General features: G+C 35.6%; 1 protein-coding gene across 1 annotated transcript in view; it reads left to right on the top strand.

The window, feature by feature from the left end:
* Positions 1-10,392: 10,392 nt before the first annotated feature.
* Positions 10,393-21,673, top strand: part of LOC137239720 (developmental protein eyes absent-like) — a 164,578-nt gene continuing 153,297 nt past the window's right edge. The window contains exon 1 of the mRNA XM_067765337.1: positions 10,393-11,875. Within this exon, the coding sequence (XP_067621438.1) occupies positions 11,822-11,875 (54 nt within the window). The 5' untranslated portion in view covers positions 10,393-11,821. The remainder of the gene's footprint in view (positions 11,876-21,673) is intronic.

Genomic DNA, 21,673 nt, shown 5'->3' with positions numbered 1-21,673 from the left:
CCAAAGTTTGCAGACGTTTCTGTTTACAGCATAGATTTCAATAGTCTTCGTTAAATCAAAATGATATTTTAGAACGAAAGTCGGCCCATTTTAAGTTGAAAGATGTTAACTGCTGTTTTCCGGCCTTATGATATAAGAGCTCATTACGGATGACCGCGTAGCTTCAGTTTTCCAACTAGTTCGACTCTCCACTACGTTAGGGTAGTAGCACACACGGCCATTAGTTCGACTGTCTTGGGAAAGCTTTTGCTTCACCACTTTGAATGTTCTTGCGAAGGACAAAGCCTCACCTGGTAAATATATGTGCCCACGTATTCACATTTGTAAAAGAAGCCGTAACGGGTAGGTGATATTTAAACTTGGTTGACAGGCTATAACCAATATGATTCACTCCAAGGGACTAGTTTTGGATAGGGCCGCCAACTTTAGGAAATGTCAAAGCGGGAGACTTGTGTGTTGAAGGATGAAGTGTGAAAATCAAAATTAACATTTCAGACGCTATTGTATAGTTTCGCAAATAAACAACAGATGTTTGAATGTAAGCCCAAGAGATTTTTCAAACCCTTCTCATGCGTACATATACCCTCAACTTAAGTATGAGGTAAGAATCATTTCAAAGGAGTGTTTATGCCCCTAGAAACTAAAGGATTTTGCATCACTGATTTGGCTTATTCTTTCAGCCAATCGCAATATACATTTTTTTTAAAAATCGGCATCTATTTTGGGTATTTGCTTTTTTTAACAACTTGAGGACAATTTGAAAACAAGTTCGCCTTGGGTCATTTTTTTTCTGAATTCATTGTTCATTATTAATTTTTTTTAAAAATATGCAAAGTGAGCATATACATTTATTATATAACTTTTATTTTAGTGTTTTAGTTTAATAATTTGGTGAACTGGGTGATGCAAAGTCAGTATTAAGCAACGCTTGTTTTTTTAAATAACTTTTATACAGTTAGAAAGAATTACACTTCGCAATTAGTTTCTTATAACTGGCAGTGCTGCGCATCCGTTGATATCACTTTCGACCATATCCGACCAATTTTCGACATGAACAATAAATGGCCTAAACAATCTTAAACGAGTAGAAAATATAGTAACGCGCCGAACGCCGCCGCAGCCGCTGCCGCGCCGATATTTTTGACATTCGGCGGCGGCGTTTATCGGCGGCATATATCTCTATTACGGAGCAAGCTTCAAGGGATGCGCCCTTTTTGCTAGTTCATCCGCTTTTTCATTCCCATCTATTCCCATATGCCCTGGGACCCAATATAGATGTATGTTTTTCCCCGTCCCGATTCTTTCAAGGGATTGTTTACTCTCTAACACGGTTTTAGATGCTGTGCTATGCGAGATTATTGCCTCAATTTTTTTGAACACGGCTGCGGCCCAGGACAAAGTAACGTCGAAAATTTAGAAAAGCAAGTTTTTTCAATTAGAAAAAAGTTTTCCGAGTGTTTTTCTGCCATGAAAAGCTTCTCAGTGAAAGCTCATCTGCCTTGTCGATGCCGTTCGCAGTCGGTGTAAACCATGTAGGTCCCTGCTACAAGAAGAAGAAGCAGACATGAGAAACGTGTTCAAATATCCGGAATTATCTGAAATCGAACTCAATGGATAAGGGTCCTAAAATAGTCAGAAACACAAATCACTCGTACGCACGCATATACCTACCATAAAAATTTGTAAGACATATCTACATACATATCTATGCAACTTCGTCACTTACTTCTCAATGTTTTGTTTTTTTTTGTTGTAGAAAAATATCTAAAGTGAGAAAATTTGATCCTGTGCAAAGTTTATTTATTGGTTTGCTAATCTGTAATCTAATTTAATGCAATTAAAGTCAATTGCTTCAAAATCAACAACTCAACGTAATGTTGGCGAAGCGACAGAACAGGAGGTGCAGTGGGCGGGCAAATGTTTATATGCAATCACATGTAAAATATGTAAATATATATATCCTGCAACACAAAAAGACACACACACACATTTACACAATTATGTTATTGGCCCACCCACTTGCATATTTTCACGGACTCACCAATTGCTTATGTTCGCTTTAGCGCTTTGTTTTCGACTCAAATGGAGACAGGTTAGCTGGCGAATTGAGTGAATTTGTTTGTGCGCAGACGCATTGTTGAGCCATTGCCAGGTTCCTGGTAAGCTGTTGGGGGTTGTGTTGTTGAGCATTTTATTTTTCTTTTTAAATTTTGTGCGCGTATTGCAGCTTTGGAGTTGCTGGGACAATACCTTTGACTTTAGGGACGACGACGGACGATACACAGTGTGTATGTGTGTGTGTGTGTGTGTGTGCGTGGGTGTGTGTAAATATGTACATACGTATATTCGAGGACGAGCAATTTTGCTTTGTTAAGTGAAAATACAAAATGGCTACGCAAATATTGAATTGCCAGCGGCTACACTGTAAATAAATGTAAAGAAATTGCATTTGCGTGCGGTGAAGAGTTACCTAAGTGAAATAGTTTGAAAATAATTTTGAATGGAAAACTAACTTTAAGGATTTAAGCGATTTTTATTAGACATGCAACAAAACTGAAGATCTCAAAGAATTTTGAGGTGTAAATTGTGGACAGAACCCTTTGGGAAACAGGGAATCCCTATACTAACCCCGACTCAGAGGTCGGGTTCACTGCAATGCAACACAACTAATTTTCAGGTAGAAATCCCTGCAATAGAAGTTTCGTGTAGAGAATGCATACAAAGGGTCTTATCCTCGAGGAATATCCTCCTCAGTATGTTAGTGGATGAATGTATTGATGTCCTAAATGATCTGCGAGCAAAATACAAGGTTTTGTTAGGATGCGTTCCCAGGCATTAGGGATAGCAAGGTATAGAGTGCTTTCGCAGCATTCTTGGGTCCAGATCCCTCGTATGGACCTACAAAGGCGCAATCTAGTGAACCCCTGTAGAAACTGCACATTTCCTTGGTGAGTAGTTGCACCTATTGGATAGGGCGAAGCACTGCTACAACAACAATAACTGGGAAACTATAAGTAACTGGGAAACTAAGCATTTCAGACGACAGTGAATTGAATGCCCAGATCAAAATTTCAGCAACGAGCGTATCAGCCAAACTCATTAATAGAAGCAGAGAGGCCACAGGAAGTTTCTCTTGGTATTACACGAGACACTTTAGTATACAATATTACCTAGGTAAGTTAAATATATCCGCAAGACAAAGACTTTACCATCTAGGTGGTGTGACTCTTGAACCCCTCTTGATATGGGTTCGGAATTGTTAAAGGGATCATGCCTATCTCATTTCCTAACTATTTTGGCATTTGTTCAGGATTATTTCGGGACAGGTGAAGACTGTTTGGGGATTATGTTGGGAATCATTATTTCAAGGATTGTTTTGAAACTATTTCCGGGTAAATTTGGAACCATTTCGATACTTTTTTTCTTATTATTGGCACTAGTTTGAGACATCTTCAGAAAAATTGCGACTATCTCATAATAGTTTCAGAATTGTGTTAGGGATCATATCAAGACCATCACGGGATCGTTTTGAGATGGTAACGGTAGCTCTTCGGAAACATATGATTGGGAACTAGGACGCCATAATTTCAGGATTGTTTAAGGAATCGTTTCCTGGTTGTTCAAGAGTCACCTCGAGGCTACGAAGTCGGCATGGCTTGTGATATAATTGAAATACCATTTTGGAATACCTTTAACATTTAAATGTTTTGTAATTTGATTGGTGACTATTTTATGATTCATTTCCGCACTATTCCGGAATCATTTCGAAACTGTCTTCGGCTAATTAAATATCTCCGGAACACTTAGGTACTTTTTTAGTTATCATTTGTGACTGATTACAAATTATGTCGGGGCCATTTTGAAATTTATTTCGGTACCGTTTTGGAATTGTTATAAGTGTTATTTCGGATCTATTTTGCGCAAGTATTTAAATAGAGGTAATTTAAACTATAACTGAAGTTCAAATTCAAAAGCAAATGACCAACAGAAAACCTACGGTTTGATACTTTTCGACCTATGTGGACAGCTCCACATTCGAAAATATAATCTTATAAGCTAGCAGCTAGACGTAGAGCCACGTTGAATGAGGTTTGTTGAAAGCGTAGTCTTGCAATGAAACTAAGTTCTTCGAATTTAGCTTCAAAATGCAGATATTTGACGTAAGCAAATTTTCGCAATGCAGAATTGTAGTTCCCTTTTTGAAGTAAAGTCGTCTTCTCTATCATGGGCCAATCATATTTTTCTGTTTCAAACTTACACAATTCGGTTCCACAATTTAGCGCAGAATTGTAGTCACTCTTATTCAGACTACTTTTCTACAATTAGCTTTCACCTCTAACTTGAAAATCCATCGATTGGTTTCAGAATATTAGCCCTTAGATAACAGGATCTTTTCCAACCTAGAATGACTTTTTAAGGATTGATCTTTGGAATAACCAACTGGGCTTCCAAACGGCAACTATCTGAAGTTCTTTCTTTAAACTCGATTCGCTAGTCTATGTTGAAGATCGAATAGCAATCCGAGTCCGTTTTCTGTAGAGCATTGTGGAATCAGTTTTCAAACTAGGAACTCAATATAGTCAGACTTTTTTCCTATTTTGCAGATATTACTTCGTTTTGATAATAAAAAAATATTTCAAGTATGTGCTTACTAGGGATGGTGATTTTTGGCATTTTTTGCCACCCGGTGTTTTTGGTATCTGAAAGTTTAATCCCGGGATTCCGTGATTGTGCCGAATTCAGCCTTTATAGATTTCTTTATGGTTTTTGATAAAAATTGCAACACATTGACAAATTTTCCAAACTCAGTAAATTCAATAGACAATTTCTCAGTATCAAAAAGATTTTCTAAAAACTCGATTTCGAAAAGTAAGAGTGGTACTTTCAGGAGAAATATGGCGTTAGAAATAAATTTAGGACGTGGCTTAGCCTCAAATGTGTTCTGATAAAAAATGTTTTTTGCAATTTTGGTTAGAATATCTCAAAAAATTGAGATGCCTGAACGGTGTAGACTCAAATGCGGGTACAACACGTCGAAGCCTTCCAAAAAGTATAGTCCTGTTTTTGGTTTCAAAACTTATTTGAATTTTGTTCAGCCTGTGATATGGCAGAAAACATTGTTGGTGGCAACTTAAGACACGAATATCTCAACAACCTGAACCAATTTGGAAACGTCATGCTTAAGATTGAGGTCATGTGCAATAAAAACACTTAGTAACATACAAGAAACAATTTTTATATAGTTCTTACCCCCTCCCCCGTGTACCGCTTGTTTTGCTCTTAAAAGGCGATATTTGAATGGATATTAAAATGCTATTATGAACAATCCCGAGAATACAGTCCGAGAATCCCGGAATTTTTTGGAAACATACCGCTAAACGCTTTTTGAGGTCAGATACAGAAAGATATCCAATTCAATATATTTTAATAATTTTTTCTGAGTGTACTAATTCAATACACAAACCTATGCAGTTCCTTTAAAAAAAAAAATAAAAGTTTATTCCCATCTTTACCATTCTCCTCTAAGACTCCAAGCACTATCAATTCAGCGTACAAAAAGTGTAGAAAAAATTTGAATTTGCAATTCACTGAATTCTTTTGCATGATTAAACAATTTTTAGAAAACTTCAATATTCGCTGAAGCAAGAATGTAAGCTGAGAGAGCTCGAAAGAAAGCAAGCCAAAAGTGTTTCGACATTTAACAAGGTCGCCCACAAGCGACTAAATGGTCAGACGATGAAACATGAGTATGTATGTATGTATGTATGTATGTAAAAAAGATGATGGTCAATCAGTAGACAGGACAAACCAGACATATCATTGGCGACGCTTTGGAGGCACAAATTAATATGAATTTTAGGTGGTACTATATAATAATTTTTTTTGCCCTTTTTTTGCAAACACCGTTGTAGGGTTTTGGCAGAATATGATTTCTTATTGAACATGTGGCACGATGCCCCACTTCTATATTTGCTTGTCTTACCCGATTTAATCCAGTCTTTATCGTATGTTGATACCATGTTCTTTTATATGTGTATGTTTGTATGTCGATAGGATTTCGGTTTGCAATTTTTTTGTATCGCACAAATTTGCACAATTGACTGATTTTGTTGAAGCGCCATGGTGTCGTCGCCAAATTCGTTCAGCTAAGATTCATATGAACCTACATTGTTGATATCATATTAAAAAGGTTTGGATTGCAATTTTAAAGACCAGCAGTTGTTGAACTGTCTCTATAAGCTGTGATTGCATTTTTAAATATTTTGCCTTTATCGTTCATATGTTTTTTGTTGTTGTATTGTATTAACTTGTAGTAAAAAGGTGAAACAACGACGAGAAATTAGTTTTGGCTGGCGCCCAATCAAGTGTGTAGGGTTAATGAGCTGGATGAAATATATGTCTGAAAGGTAAGTGCATATGTGTGTATGCAATCTTACTTTCATTTAGATTTTGAAGAGCTGAGTGTTTGACTAGTTTCCTGGAAGGATATACAAAAATGTCATAGATGTTTGAATGCTAAACTTAAGGGATAAAGGAAACATACTGACATTTTTATACCCTTCATGAAAATGAAATGGTATCTTATTTTTGTCACGAAGCTCAAAATTGTAAGTCCTTAAAGGAAAAGAGATAGACCCACCAATAAGTATACCGCAATGATCAGAATGAAGAGCTGAATTGATTTAGCCATGTCCGTCTGTCTGTTTGTATGCAAACTAGTCCCTCAATTTTTGAGATATCTTGATAAAATTTGGCGAGCGGGTATATTTAGGTGCCCGACTAGACATTTGTCGGAACCGGCCTGATCGGACCACTATAGCCTATATCCCTCATACAACAGATTTTTCAGAAAAGGGTATTTTTGTCATATTTTCATTCATTTTCATTCATTTCATTTTATTCATTATTATCCTGAGCAATCTTAAATTTATACAATTCATAAAACAGAAGTATACTTATATATATAAAATTAGCAAAAGATAACAGTTAATGGTGTTTAGTGTCCAAATAACAGGACAGAGATAACACCATTTCCTTAAATAAGTATAAATCTATGTTGTACATTGTTGGGTGCAATACAAAATCTATGTAATGAAGAAAAAATATTTACAGAAGTTGAAGAATTAAACAAATTCCAATTTACAAGTGTGCTTACTACGAAAGAATTATACAGAGGTACTGAAAGACTAAAATATAATGAAAATACTAGTAATTATATTATATTATATTATATTATATTATATTATATTATATTAATTAATTATAAAATTTGTTAAATTTTAAAATTTTTAAAGGGAAATACTTTACGTAACAGGCCGCAACAGAACTTCTATATCATCATGATTCAAACAAAGGAGCCACAATTTCCTCCTCAACTTATCAGATTGAAGTTTCAAACTTCACCATATGCTTTCGTATATTGTACATATTGTTGTCTGAAAAAATCATAGAGATCGGTTGTATATATAGTATATATCTCATACAACCGATTGTTCAGATAAGAAACTTTTCTTAATTTCTGCCCCTTTTTAACAGCTAGAAGCTTCAAATTTCACCAAATGCTTAAGTATAAGCATAAATTCTTTTCTGAAAAAATCAAAGAGATCGGTGGTATATATGGTATGTATCCCATACAACCGATTGTTCAGATAAGAAATTTTTCGCAATTTCTGCCTGATTTTAACAGCTAGAACCTTCAAATTTCACCACGTGCTTTCGTATGTAGCAAATATTGTTGTCTGAAAATTTCGAAGAAATAGGTCGTATATATAGCATATGTCCCCCAGCTAGAATCTTCAAATTTAGGTAATTCATGGCCATAACTATTTCATGCAGACCACAAAAACGTGAAACTTAGCATCCTCACACAAGGTACCTACCTATTTTTTATTTTTTATTTATCTTAAAAACCGCTTAGGTTTGTACTGTTCACTATATATTTCTTATATAGACAGCCGATTATTTGGATATTACGAATGGGATAAGATTATTGTTTTCCTGGCTGCTTCAAGCTCTGGCAACTCTGCCGCCCCTAGTAGCCGCCTCATACATTTGTCCCTTCCAGCTCAAGACTGATTTCCCTTCCCTTTAGCATGGATATCACCCAGCGAAAGACCATTGGGCTTATATACTTGCCAATCATAGCATGTTCGTTAGCTTTATGTGTCGTGTTATCGAAAGCTCCTGAGATGTCAATAAAAGCGCAAAGTGATGTACATATTTTTAGACTCCAAAGAATTTTCAATTTTTACGGGAGGCTATGAATGACCGTCTCCGTGGATTTTCTAGACTGATATGCAAATAAAGTCCTACCCAGAAGCAGTTTGTTTAGTTTGACCTCCCTTACATGCTGATCCAAAATTTTCTCCATACCCTTTACGTGAAACGGTCTGAGCCAAAAAGGTCGATTCGTCGAAGGCAGTTGCTTGGGTTTCCCTGACTTTGATATGAATACTAACTCAAACCCTGTCCACCTGTTTGGTACGTAACCGAGCAGTCGAGATGCGTTAAATATTGGATAAGGCTCGGCATATGTGGTTTATTCCCTGCTGTAACAGACAGGGATCCGGTTCTTGCAACTTGATTGGGCTGCACTTGCTAGACAGTGTTGAGCTTTGTTGCTAGGCACAAATGGCGCGCAAGCCTTCTATTATATGTTATTGTTGATTGCTTGCTATGCTGTCCGGAAAATGAGTTTTAAGTAAGAGCTTACATGTTCCATCCGGCTGCTTAATGTAGCTCCCATCTGTATTCTTTCTTCAGTTTGCCAATTACATTTCTTTGTGATATCTAGCGGGTGGAGTCGCACCGCTGTTGGACGATCGTATATCCTCTCACAATGTTCTCTCAGGTAGCTCTCATAGATCTCCTAAGATTTTTATAAATACACAGATCACCATTGAAAAGGCTGAGAGATTAGCTATCTTCCTGGTCTCTCAAGTTTTTTCGTCTCGTGAAACCTGGCATTGGCACCGTTCAAATCATCGTCCACCTTACTTACAACATGGACATGGCAAATGTCGACCATAATGTCGACATCCACGTCGATGGCATTACACTACCGACTGTCTTATACCCAAAAATACTTAGTGTGACGTTGGATCAGGATCTACAGTTTGTCGAGCATGCAATTGCAATTATACCAAAAATTCAGAGCCGTAATTAAATCTTCAAATCTCTTGCCGGCAGCACTTGTGGTAAAGACAAAGAAACGCTCATTACAACTTACAAAGCAATTGGCCGGCCGCTTGCTCGCGTTCCCCATATGGTCGCCAAACCTAAAGATTACTTACTGGAAGAAAATATCGGCTTGTCAAAACACTGCTCTAAGGATCGCTAGGGCCGTCTTCTTATGTCCACAGAACACCACACAGTGAGGCGAGAGTACTCCCAATTAGGGAGAGAAATGAAATGCTGAGCAAACAGTTTCTGTTGAATACCCAGTAACCTGGGCATCCCAACAGACATCTGATTGAAGAGATCTCACCTTCCATGGGCTTGAGAGGTCAGCTCCGCAAGGATTATGAGGAAAGAAGGCACCTGAGAACACAGCCGTATGAAGCAAAAACACAAAGGAGTCCTTAGTGATATCCACAAAAAGGCGTGGGACCTTTATGCTAGGAATTGCCCGACGAACTGCGTCTTAAAGATAAATACCCTGAACTTGCAGAAGAGGAAAGCACTCTCCCTAGGGAGACGCGCGTCACGTCGATCTGGATACTGTAACAGGTTAAACTCTTACCTATCCTGAATCAAACCCGACATAGACAATGTATGTCCTGCTTGCAATGATACCAACCATCTCTTTACTTGCAATTTGGAACCAACGCCTCTAACACTTTTATCACTCTGGCCCGCCCCTGTTAAAACTGCAAGTTTCCTTGGACTCCCGTTAGAGGACATTGATGACATTTTGTGATTGGTTGCACCTATTGGATGTGGTGAAGTACTGCTACAACAACAACAACAACAACATAGAGAGACTAGCGTTACGTCGGGCTGGATTGGTAAAATAAAATAATTTATTTATAAGATTTATTAAACGTGGAGCCGTGGTTTAAGGCATGCTGATGCCGACGGTAAAACCGATATTTGGATACCCTTTATCTGTAGCTATCACATACATACATAAGGTATCGCATATATACAAACAAATGTTTGTTCATACATACATATGCACCTTTTCAAACACGACGGCATTGAATGAGTGGTTTTGCTGAAAAGAAGGTCGGTCGGCTGCTTGGTTGGTCAGGCCTGTGATGAAAGCGTCAGAAAAGCGCTCAAAATCCGTTATACAAATTTGATATGTATTTATGCTTGAGCGCGTGGCAACGCACACCACCAGCACTGCAAGGTAAAATGAAAAAGTTTTAACGTCGTTGGCTTTTTGGCTGTGCAGTGGTGGCTAAACGAACGGCAGCAGGCAGCAGCTGTCAAAGCCCACAGCAGCTTGAGTTGAATAGAGGCAGCAGCGAGCGAGTGAGTTAGTTGATACGCAACTTTGTTTCAAATTACGTAAAAGGGATTTTATAATTTTGCGTAAATGCGAAATGTTTGCAAATGCATTGAAAGTATACATAAATGTATGTGTGTGTGTGTGTAAAAATAAATAATTGATAAACAAAGAATGTTGAAGTGACTTGCAAGAATTGCCAAGAACGCATTTTTTTGTAAATAAACGTGCGGACGAATTAGCGCCGACGCTTACCTGCGAAATTCCACGAAATAAAAATGAATGAATAATTATAAAAAAAAAAAAAAAATACCAAGGGAAAGGAGCTATCAACAATGCTTTTGCCGCAAACAAATTGGCATTTTCCTACTGACATATAAATTTCGAATATGCAATTTCATTCGTTTCATCATCTGCTTTGTTGCTATTGCTGCTGCTAATTAATTCACTTGTCTATTTGTGCCAATTAGCGAAACATACGCGTTTAGTTAATTAATGCTAACTATCCGCAATTAAAAATAACAACAACAACAAAAAGATGTCTGCACTAAAAAACCTTGTAAACTTTGTAAATTTACTGCAAATTAATTGCTCATTAGCTGTTTGTGGCGATAATTAACTGACAGTTGCAAGCTGCAAAAGCTAGCAATCAAACAACAAACAAACAACAACAACTGCAACAAAAAGTAAACAACACGCTTTCAACCCATCAACTGTTTTTAAGTCACCCAATTGCGCTCATCATCATTAGCAACCGCACTTGACTTGCAGCTGTTCATATTAGCTTGGCTATGTGTTTGTGTTTCTTAGCCCGTCGGCAACCCAAACGCCAGTTTATTTCCCATATGAAGTTATTTTTTTATTGAAAATCTGGTTTGACTTTGCTCAGCCAGCTGACTTTTCTTCACTCGTTTAAGTGTTGTTACATAGTAGATGAGATACGCGTTGCGCGATTGCTTCGCATTTTCTTTGGCCACTTTGTTGCGCTGACGGACACTGGCTGCGTTCTATCTTTACTTGTGCGCGGTTCTTAATTGTTGTTGTTTATTGCAAATCGCGACATTTAATTTATTACAAGTGTCAATAAGTGAATGTCAAGTGTCGCAAATGATTTACATATGTCATCGGATTTGCCGTCGGTCTCGTTTAATGTAATCAGTACATTAGTTATGTGCATATGAATGTGTTTTAAGCGTGCGAAAATGTTGAGATTTTTAGTGTTATTAGATTGTTTCAGTATTAAATCGTTCATATATTTTACAAGCTTGTGTTAGTGTTTTATTCATTCAATCTTATTTTTGCATACAAAGAAAAATCTGTCGGCTGCGCGCTGTGTGACAGCAGCCTTATACGGAGCAGCTTTAAAATATGTTGTATAATGTGCCGTGCTATCAAAATTTTTCAACACTGGATTACTACAAGGTGAGTAAAGGAAAAATTAGAGCTTAAGATTTCTTCTCGCACACAAGCGAGACTTTCGAGACTCGAGAAATTTAGAACTTTATTCGCGAACAATATCGAGAAATATCAACTAATTTAAATATAAATATCATTCCGTTTCTCTATATGATGATGAAAGGTTTTGGGGGTGGGGGTTCACATATGTTGAGGTTTGATGCATGGCAGCTTCTTACGCTGAGTGCCAGCTGGGGCCCATTTGTGCAAACAGACACTTTCTAGGTAATCTTTCAAAAACAACTTGACAGGGGTGACAAACTTAAGTTTGGGAATGATAAAATTTACCTACGTTTGCCGAACAGTGTGTGTGTTTGGAAATTTGATGAATCGACTACCCTTCCTAATTCTTTGTCTTCTTCTTTTTCTCGTAGCAGTGATTTGTCCCACCCGAAAGGTGCGATCACTCAAAAATTGTCATCGATATCCTCTAACGGGAGCCCCAAAAAACTTGCAGTGTCAATAGTCTTGGACCACAGTGACATGGGTGTTAGAGGAGTTGGTTCCACATTACAATTAAAAAGATATTTGGTGACAAGTGGGGATACATTACATTCAAATTACTGGATAGGTAAGACTCTAACTTACTGCAGTATCCAGATCGAAGTTGCGCCAGGCGAACATCTCCCTGAAGTATGCTTTCCTCAACTATGAGTTTCGGCTATTGGACTCTAAAAACGGGATTCGCCAGGCATTTATAGGCATAGAAACTTAAGGAGGGTTTGTTTATGCTCATAAAGTTCAAATGCACAATTTCTTGCGTGCCAAGTTTCTTCATAGTGTTTGTAACTGTCGAATAAATAACTCCAATATTCAGTATTGCAAAATGGTATTTATTTTGACTACTTTGGGAGTAGTACTTCACAATCACAATTATACTTCACTAATAGCGTGTTTAAAGCAAACGCATTACTAATTCCTCAGCTGGCGCTCCTTTTATACTCTCGGTTACCTCGTTCGCCCATTTCTCCTAAGGTCTAACCGTTTCACAACATGCCTTCTAGAACAGTTGTATCTCATTTAGGTATACACATGTATGTATATGTATTTGTAGTTTATTCTTCTAGACATATGCGTGTGTGTGTGAGTAACAGCTTCTGCTTCTAGCTGCCGCTACATATGTATATGTATGTGAAATATTCTCTTCACTGTCAGCTCTGATGTTTACATGTACAAATATGTGGCTGCTTGCTTTATTGTTGTTGTGCATTTATTTAGTAGCAGCATAGTGATGAACCGATCCACAATATACTTTATTTTGTACAGCGAACATCCATCTATTTCGCGAAGAGCTCGGCTTTTTAAACCCTAGTTCACATTTCGTTAAACAACCAAATTCTTATCATAAAAAAATTAATACGGTCCCAAGTTGAAGCGAACGGGCACGACCTGAGAGGCAGATGTTATTTTTCGGATAGGCCGGCTACAGTACCTACGTAGGATTTTCTATTAAGAAACGTGGGACCAAAGCCTCTAACACACATGTCTTTTTGGTTCAATTCTATTGGAACAACAATATCAATGACAATTTGTGAGTGGTCGCAACTATTGGGTGGTTCTCAGCACTGCTGCAAGAAGAAGAAGATCGATCGCGTTTTATGCTCGTGCCCAGCTGTCAGATCTAGAAGCAGCAAGTATAATGAGCCCGTGAAAGCTTTTAGCGTTTGCGAAGAGGACGGAGTTATTTTGCAACATGGTCCCGGTTTTTGATAGGGTTTTTTTCTGGACTTATTTAGTCGTTTTGAGGATCTAGTCTTTTTCAGATTTCATCAGGTGCTGTATTCTGTTTCTTTTGTTACTATTTTATAACTCTTCAAGTCTTCAAACTCAACTCATGGTGGTGTTTCTTACGCTAGCCTCTAAGCAAACACAAGATACAGATCATACACAAATTCCTAAGAAAAAGGTAGGTGGCGAGAGATTTGAAAGCAATATGGGGGTTTTAGCATGTGTGGTTTAATAACATTCGAACGATCGCCTCATGTACCAGTAAGCCCTGAAAAAAAAATTCTCCTTGTCAAAAGCTTATTTAGAGTCTCTCAGCGATTGGTCTGCGGATTCCCAACATTCTGCAAACTGAGCCGTCCTCTTTTAGATTCCTAAACTAGATAATAAATGACTGTCAATCAAAAATCAAAATGAAATCGACAGTAATTCCTTGTCTAAATCCTAAATCACAAAAAAGGGAAAAATGAATAAAAAACAAGTAAAAACGGGACTGTCTTCGGCTGTGCCGAAGACTTCATACCTTTCATGAATGGGGCTGAACAATAATCTTATCCCGCTCGTAATCTCCGAATAATCGGATGCAAAAGATAAGAAATATATAGTGAACAGATCTACATACCTTAACGATTTTTAAGATAAATATAAAATAAAAAACAGGTAGGTACTTTGTGTGAGGATGCAAATTTTCAGGTTTTTTGTGGTCTGCGTGTAAAAACTATGACTACGAATCACGTATTTCAACAATATATGACGTAAACGTAATTATTTGACGAAACTTGATTAATTTTGAAGCTTCTAGCCGTAAAAAGGGGGCAAAAATTAGAGTTTATATGGGGTATATAATATATATACCACCGATCTCTATGATTTTTTCAGACAACAATATATGCTATATACGTAAGCATATGGTGAAATTTGAAGCGTCTAGCTGTTAAAATGGGGAAGAAATTGCGCAAAGTTTCTTATCTGAACAATCGGTTGTATGAGAAATATACTATATATACCACCGGTATCTGTGATTTTCGCAGACAACAATATATGCTATACACGTAAGCATTTGGTGAAATTTGAACATATCTAAACGATTTTAAAGATAAATATAAAATAAAAAATAGGTAGGTAATCTGTGTGAGGATGCAAAGCTTCACGTTTTTTGTGGTCTGCATGTAAAAACTATGACTACGAATCACGTCTTTCAAAAATATATGACGTGAACGTAACTATTTGATGAAATTAGATGAATTTTGAAGCTTCTAGCTGTAAAAAAGGGGCAAAAATGACAGTTTATATGAAGTCTATAATATATATACCACCGATCTCTATGATTTTTTCAGACAACAATATATGCTATATACGTAAGCATTTTGTGAAATTTGAAGCTTCTAGCTGTTAAAACGGGGCAGAAATTGCGCAAAGTTTCTTATCTGAACAATCGGTTGTATGAGATATATACTATGTATACCACCGATCTCAATGATTTTTTCAGACATCAATATATGCTACACACGTAAGCATTTGGTGAAATTTGAAGCTTATAGCTGTTAAAATGAGGCCGAAATCGCAAAAAAAAATATATATACTATATATAACATCATATATATATTATATATATCACCGATCTCTATGATATTTTGACACAACAATACATACTATATACGTAAGCAATCGGTGAAATTTGAAGCTTATAGCTGTTAAAATGGGGTAGAAATTGCGAAAAGTTTCTTATCTGAACAATCGGTTGTATGAGATATATACTATATATACAACCGATCTCTATGATTTTTTCAGACAACAATATATGCTATATACGTAAGTATTCTGTGAAATTTGAAGCTTCTAGCTGTTAAAATGGGGCTAAAATTTGCAAAAAAATAATATATATATATATATACTATATATATATACTATATATACCACCATATATAAACTATATATACCACCGATCTTTATGATTTTTTCAGACAACAATATATGCTATATACGTAAGCATTCGTTGAAATTTGAAGCCTCTAGCTCTTAAAATAGGGCAGTAATTATGAAAAGTTCCTTATCTGAACAATCGGTTGTATGGGATATATACTATATATACGACCGATCTCATCAATTTATTCAGGCAACAATACGTGCAACATACGAAAGTATATGGTGAAGTTTGAAGCTTCAATCTGTTAAATTGGGTAAGATATTACAAAAATCCTCTTTTTCTGAAAAATCGGTTGTATGGAGGATATATGCTATAGTGGTCCGATCCGGTCGGTTCCGACAAATGTCTAATCGGACACCCAAATACACCCGCTCACCAAATTTTATCAAGATATCTCAAAAATTGAGGGACTAGTTTGCATACAAACAGACAGACGGACAGACGGACAGACGGACAGACGGACAGACGGACATGGCTAAATCAACTCAGCTCTTCAACCTGATTATTTCGGTATACTTAATGGTGGGTCTATCTATTTTCCTTTAAGGACTTACAATTTTCGGTTTCGTGACGAAATTAATATACCATTTCATTTTCATGAAAGGTATAAAAATATATATACTATATATATATACTATATATAACATCATATATATATTATATATATCACCGATCTCTATGATATTTTGACACAACAATACATACTATATACGTAAGCAATCGGTGAAATTTGAAGCTTATAGCTGTTAAAATGGGGTAGAAATTGCGAAAAGTTTCTTATCTGAACAATCGGTTGTATGAGATATATACTATATATACAACCGATATCTATGATTTTTTCAGACAACAATATATGTTATATACGTAAGCAATCGGTGAAATTTGAAGCTTATAGCTGTTAAAATGGGGTAGAAATTGCGAAAAGTTTCTTATCTGAACAATCGGTTGTATGAGATATATACTATATATACAACCGATCTCTATGATTTTTTCAGACAACAATATATGCTATATACGTAAGCAATCGGTGAAATTTGAAGCTTATAGCTGTTAAAATGGGGTAGAAATTGCGAAAAGTTTCTTATCTGAACAATCGGTTGTATGAGATATATACTATATATACAACCGATCTCTATGATTTTTTCAGACAACAATATATGCTATATACGTAAGTATTCTGTGAAATTTGAAGCTTCTAGCTATTAAAATGGGGCTAAAATTTGCAAAAAAAAAAATATATATATATATACTATATATATACTATATATACCACCATATATAAACTATATATACCACCGATCTTTATGATTTTTTCAGACAACAATATATGCTATATATGTAAGCATTCGTTGAAATTTGAAGCCTCTAACTCTTAAAATAGGGCAGTAATTACGAAAAGTTCCTTATCTGAACAATCGGTTGTATGGGATATATACTATATATACGACCGATCTCATCAATTTTTTCAGGCAACAATACGTGCAATATACGAAAGTATATGGTGAAGTTTGAAGCTTCAATCTGTTAAATTGGGTAAGATATTACAAAAATCCTCTTTTTCTGAAAAATCGGTTGTATGGAGGATATATGCTATAGTGGTCCGATCCGGTCGGTTCCGACAAATGTCTAATCGGACACCCAAATACACCCGCTCACCAAATTTTATCAAGATATCTCAAAAATTGAGGGACTAGTTTGCATACAAACAGACAGACGGACAGACGGACAGACGGACATGGCTAAATCAACTCAGCTCTTCAACCTGATTATTTCGGTATACTTAATGGTGGGTCTATCTATTTTCCTTTAAGGACTTACAAATTTCGGTTTCGTGACGAAATTAATATACCATTTCATTTTCATGAAAGGTATAAAAATAGGTAGGTAATCTGTGTGAGGATGCAAAGCTTCACGTTTTTTGTGGTCTACATGTAAAAACTATGACTACGAATCACGTCTTTCAAAAATATATGACGTGAACGTAACTATTTGATGAAATTTGATGAATTTTGAAGCTTCTAGCTGTAAAAAAGGGGCAAAAATGACAGTTTATATGAAGTATATAATATATATACCACCGATCTCTATGATTTTTTCAGACAACAATATATGCTATATACGTAAGTATTTTGTGAAATTTGAAGCTTCTAGCTGTTAAAACGGGGCAGAAATTGCGCAAAGTTTCTTATCTGAACAATCGGTTGTATGAGATATATACTATGTATACCACCGATCTCAATGATTTTTTCAGACATCAATATATGCTACACACGTAAGCATTTGGTGAAATTTGAAGCTTATAGCTGTTAAAATGAGGCCGAAATCGCAAAAAAAAAAATATATATATTATATATATATACTATATATAACATCATATATATATTATATATATCACCGATCTCTATGATATTTTGACACAACAATACATACTATATAAGTAAGCAATCGGTGAAATTATAAGCTTATAGCTGTTAAAATGGGGTAGAAATTGCGAAAAGTTTCTTATCTGAACAATCGGTTGTATGAGATATATACTATATATACAACCGATATCTATGATTTTTTCAGATAACAATATATGCTATATACGTAAGCAATCGGTGAAATTTGAAGCTTATAGCTGTTAAAATGGGGTAGAAATTGCGAAAAGTTTCTTATCTGAACAATCGGTTGTATGAGATATATACTATATATACAACCGATCTCTATGATTTTTTCAGACAACAATATATGCTATATACGTAAGCAATCGGTGAAATTTGAAGCTTATAGCTGTTAAAATGGGGTAGAAATTGCGAAAAGTTTCTTATCTGAACAATCGGTTGTATGAGATATATACTATATATACAACCGATCTCTATCATGTTTTCAGACAACAATATATGCTATATACGTAAGTATTCTGTGAAATTTGAAGCTTCTAGCTGTTAAAATGGGGCTAAAATTTGCAAAAAAAAAAAAATATATATATATATACTATATATACCACCATATATAAACTATATATACCACCGATCTTTATAATTTTTTCAGACAACAATATATGCTATATACGTAAGCATTCGTTGAAATTTGAAGCCTCTAGCTCTTAAAATAGGGCAGTAATTACGAAAAGTTCCTTATCTGAACAATCGGTTGTATGGGATATATACTATATATACGACCGATCTCATCAATTTTTTCAGGCAACTATACGTGCCATATACGAAAGTATATGGTGAAGTTTGAAGCTTCAATCTGTTAAATTGGGTAAGATATTACAAAAATCCTCTTTTTCTGAAAAATCGGTTGTATGGAGGATATATGCTATAGTGGTCCGATCCGGTCGGTTCCGACAAATGTCTAATCGGACACCCAAATACACCCGCTCACCAAATTTTATCAAGATATCTCAAAAATTGAGGGACTAGTTTGCATACAAACAGACAGACGGACAGACGGACAGACGGACATGGCTAAATCAACTCAGCTCTTCAACCTGATTATTTCGGTATACTTAATGGTGGGTCTATCTATTTTCCTTTAAGGACTTACAATTTTCGGTTTCGTGACGAAATTAATATACCATTTCATTTTCATGAAAGGTATAAAAATAGGTAGGTAATCTGTGTGAGGATGCAAAGCTTCACGTTTTTTGTGGTCTGCATGTAAAAACTATGACTACGAATCACGTCTTTCAAAAATATATGACGTGAACGTAACTATTTGATGAAATTTGATGAATTTTGAAGCTTCTAGCTGTAAAAAAGGGGCAAAAATGACAGTTTATATGAAGTATATAATATATATACCACCGATCTCTATGATTTTTTCAGAAAACAATATATGCTATATACGTAAGCATTTTGTGAAATTTGAAGCTTCTAGTTGTTAAAACGGGGCAGAAATTGCGCAAAGTTTTTTATCTGAACAATCGGTTGTATGAGATATATACTATGTATACCACCGATCTCAATGATTTTTTCAGACATCAATATATGCTACACACGTAAGCATTTGGTGAAATTTGAAGCTTATAGCTGTTAAAATGAGGCCGAAATCGCAAAAAAAAATATATATATACTGTATATATATACTATATATAACATCATATATATATTATATATATCACCGATCTCTATGATATTTTGACACAACAATACATACTATATACGTAAGCAATCGGTGAAATTTGAAGCTTATAGCTGTTAAAATGGGGTAGAAATTGCGAAAAGTTTCTTATCTGAACAATCGGTTGTATGAGATATATACTATATATACAACCGATATCTATGATTTTTTCAGACAACAATATATGCTATATACGTAAGCAATCGGTGAAATTTGAAGCTTATAGCTGTTGAAATGGGGTAGAAATTGCGAAAAGTTTCTTATCTGAACAATCGGTTGTATGAGATATATACTATATATACAACCGATCTCTGTGATTTTTTCAGACAACAATATATGCTACATACGTAAGCAATCGGTGAAATTTGAAGCTTATAGCTGTTAAAATGGGGTAGAAATTGCGAAAAGTTTCTTATCTGAACAATCGGTTGTATGAGATATATACTATATATACAACCGATCTCTATGATTTTTTCAGACAACAATATATGCTATATACGTAAGTATTCTGTGAAATTTGAAGCTTCTAGCTGTTAAAATGGGGCTAAAATTTGCAAAAAAAAAAAAAATATATATATCTATACTATATATATATACTATATATACCACCATATATAAACTATATATACCACCGATCTTTATGATTTTTTCAGACAACAATATATGCTATATACGTAAGCATTCGTTGAAATTTGAAGCCTCTAGCTCTTAAAATAGAGCAGTAATTACGAAAAGTTCCTTATCTGAACAATCGGTTGTATGGGATATATACTATATATACGACCGATCTCATCAATTTTTTCAGGCAACAATACGTGCAATATACGAAAGTATATGGTGAAGTTTGAAGCTTCAATCTGTTAAATTGGGTAAGATATTACAAAAATCCTCTTTTTCTGAAAAATCGGTTGTATGGAGGATATATGCTATAGTGGTCCGATCCGGTCGGTTCCGACAAATGTCTAATCGGACACCCAAATACACCCGCTCACCAAATTTTATCAAGATATCTCAAAAATTGAGGGACTAGTTTGCATACAAACAGACAGACGGACAGACGGACAGACGGACATGGCTAAATCAACTCAGCTCTTCAACCTGATTATTTCGGTATACTTAATGGTGGGTCTATCTATTTTCCTTTAAGGACTTACAATTTTCGGTTTCGTGACGAAATTAATATACCATTTCATTTTCATGAAAGGTATAAAAAGCTAAAAAAACACAAACATTAACGGATCATGGAATCGCGTAGCTGAAGAATTAATGGCAAGATCATTGGCAAAAGCGAATAACAAGACTACTACAGGAACAAAAAAAGAAAAAAAGAAAACAAGCAGATAATAATAAAAAACAAGAACTGCCACGATTATTCGCATTGTGGTTTTGTATTTAAAATTTCTGGTCAAATGAGTTCGCAGCATTCAACTCAAATACTACGAATCAAGAAAGAATGCAGCACCGAGGATCAGCAATGCGTTGAAAAGGGCACAAGACCAATATAAGAAAAAAATTACCAAAATATTAAATATTCAAAAAGGAATTAAGTTATTTACTTAGAAAACTCTTTGGCTTCTGTTGAAAACCAAATCCTGCCAAGCGACACAGCAACAAAAAAAAATCTTGAGATGCTTTGGGGATTATAAGATCAGCTGCTCTTTTTTCATTTAAAAACCCCATACAAATACTGGCAAAGAAACAAGCGAACCAAAATATTTTCGAAATACACAAAACCGACTTCGTACATATGGCAAAAAGGGACAAAAAGGATATTTTCAACTTAACAAACGGTAGCTGTAGAAGCAACAGTTTGTTGAAATAATTAAGTCAGTCGTGATTTTTTATGCTCGACTTAATTTGCAAACTGAAATATTTGAGTCACTGCAGTAGATTGTGAGGGATAGAAAGGCAATTCGTAGGACGCTTTTTGGATTAATGCATTTTCAGAATAATTGAATTAGGCAGTCAGTTGGTTGAAAACATGTTGCGTTATAACAGATTAG

This window comes from Eurosta solidaginis, chromosome 2, assembly GCF_040869045.1.
Source record: "Eurosta solidaginis isolate ZX-2024a chromosome 2, ASM4086904v1, whole genome shotgun sequence".
In the NCBI taxonomy this organism is placed as follows: Eukaryota; Metazoa; Arthropoda; class Insecta; order Diptera; family Tephritidae; genus Eurosta; species Eurosta solidaginis.
This window is presented reverse-complemented; position numbering and strand designations above follow the sequence as displayed.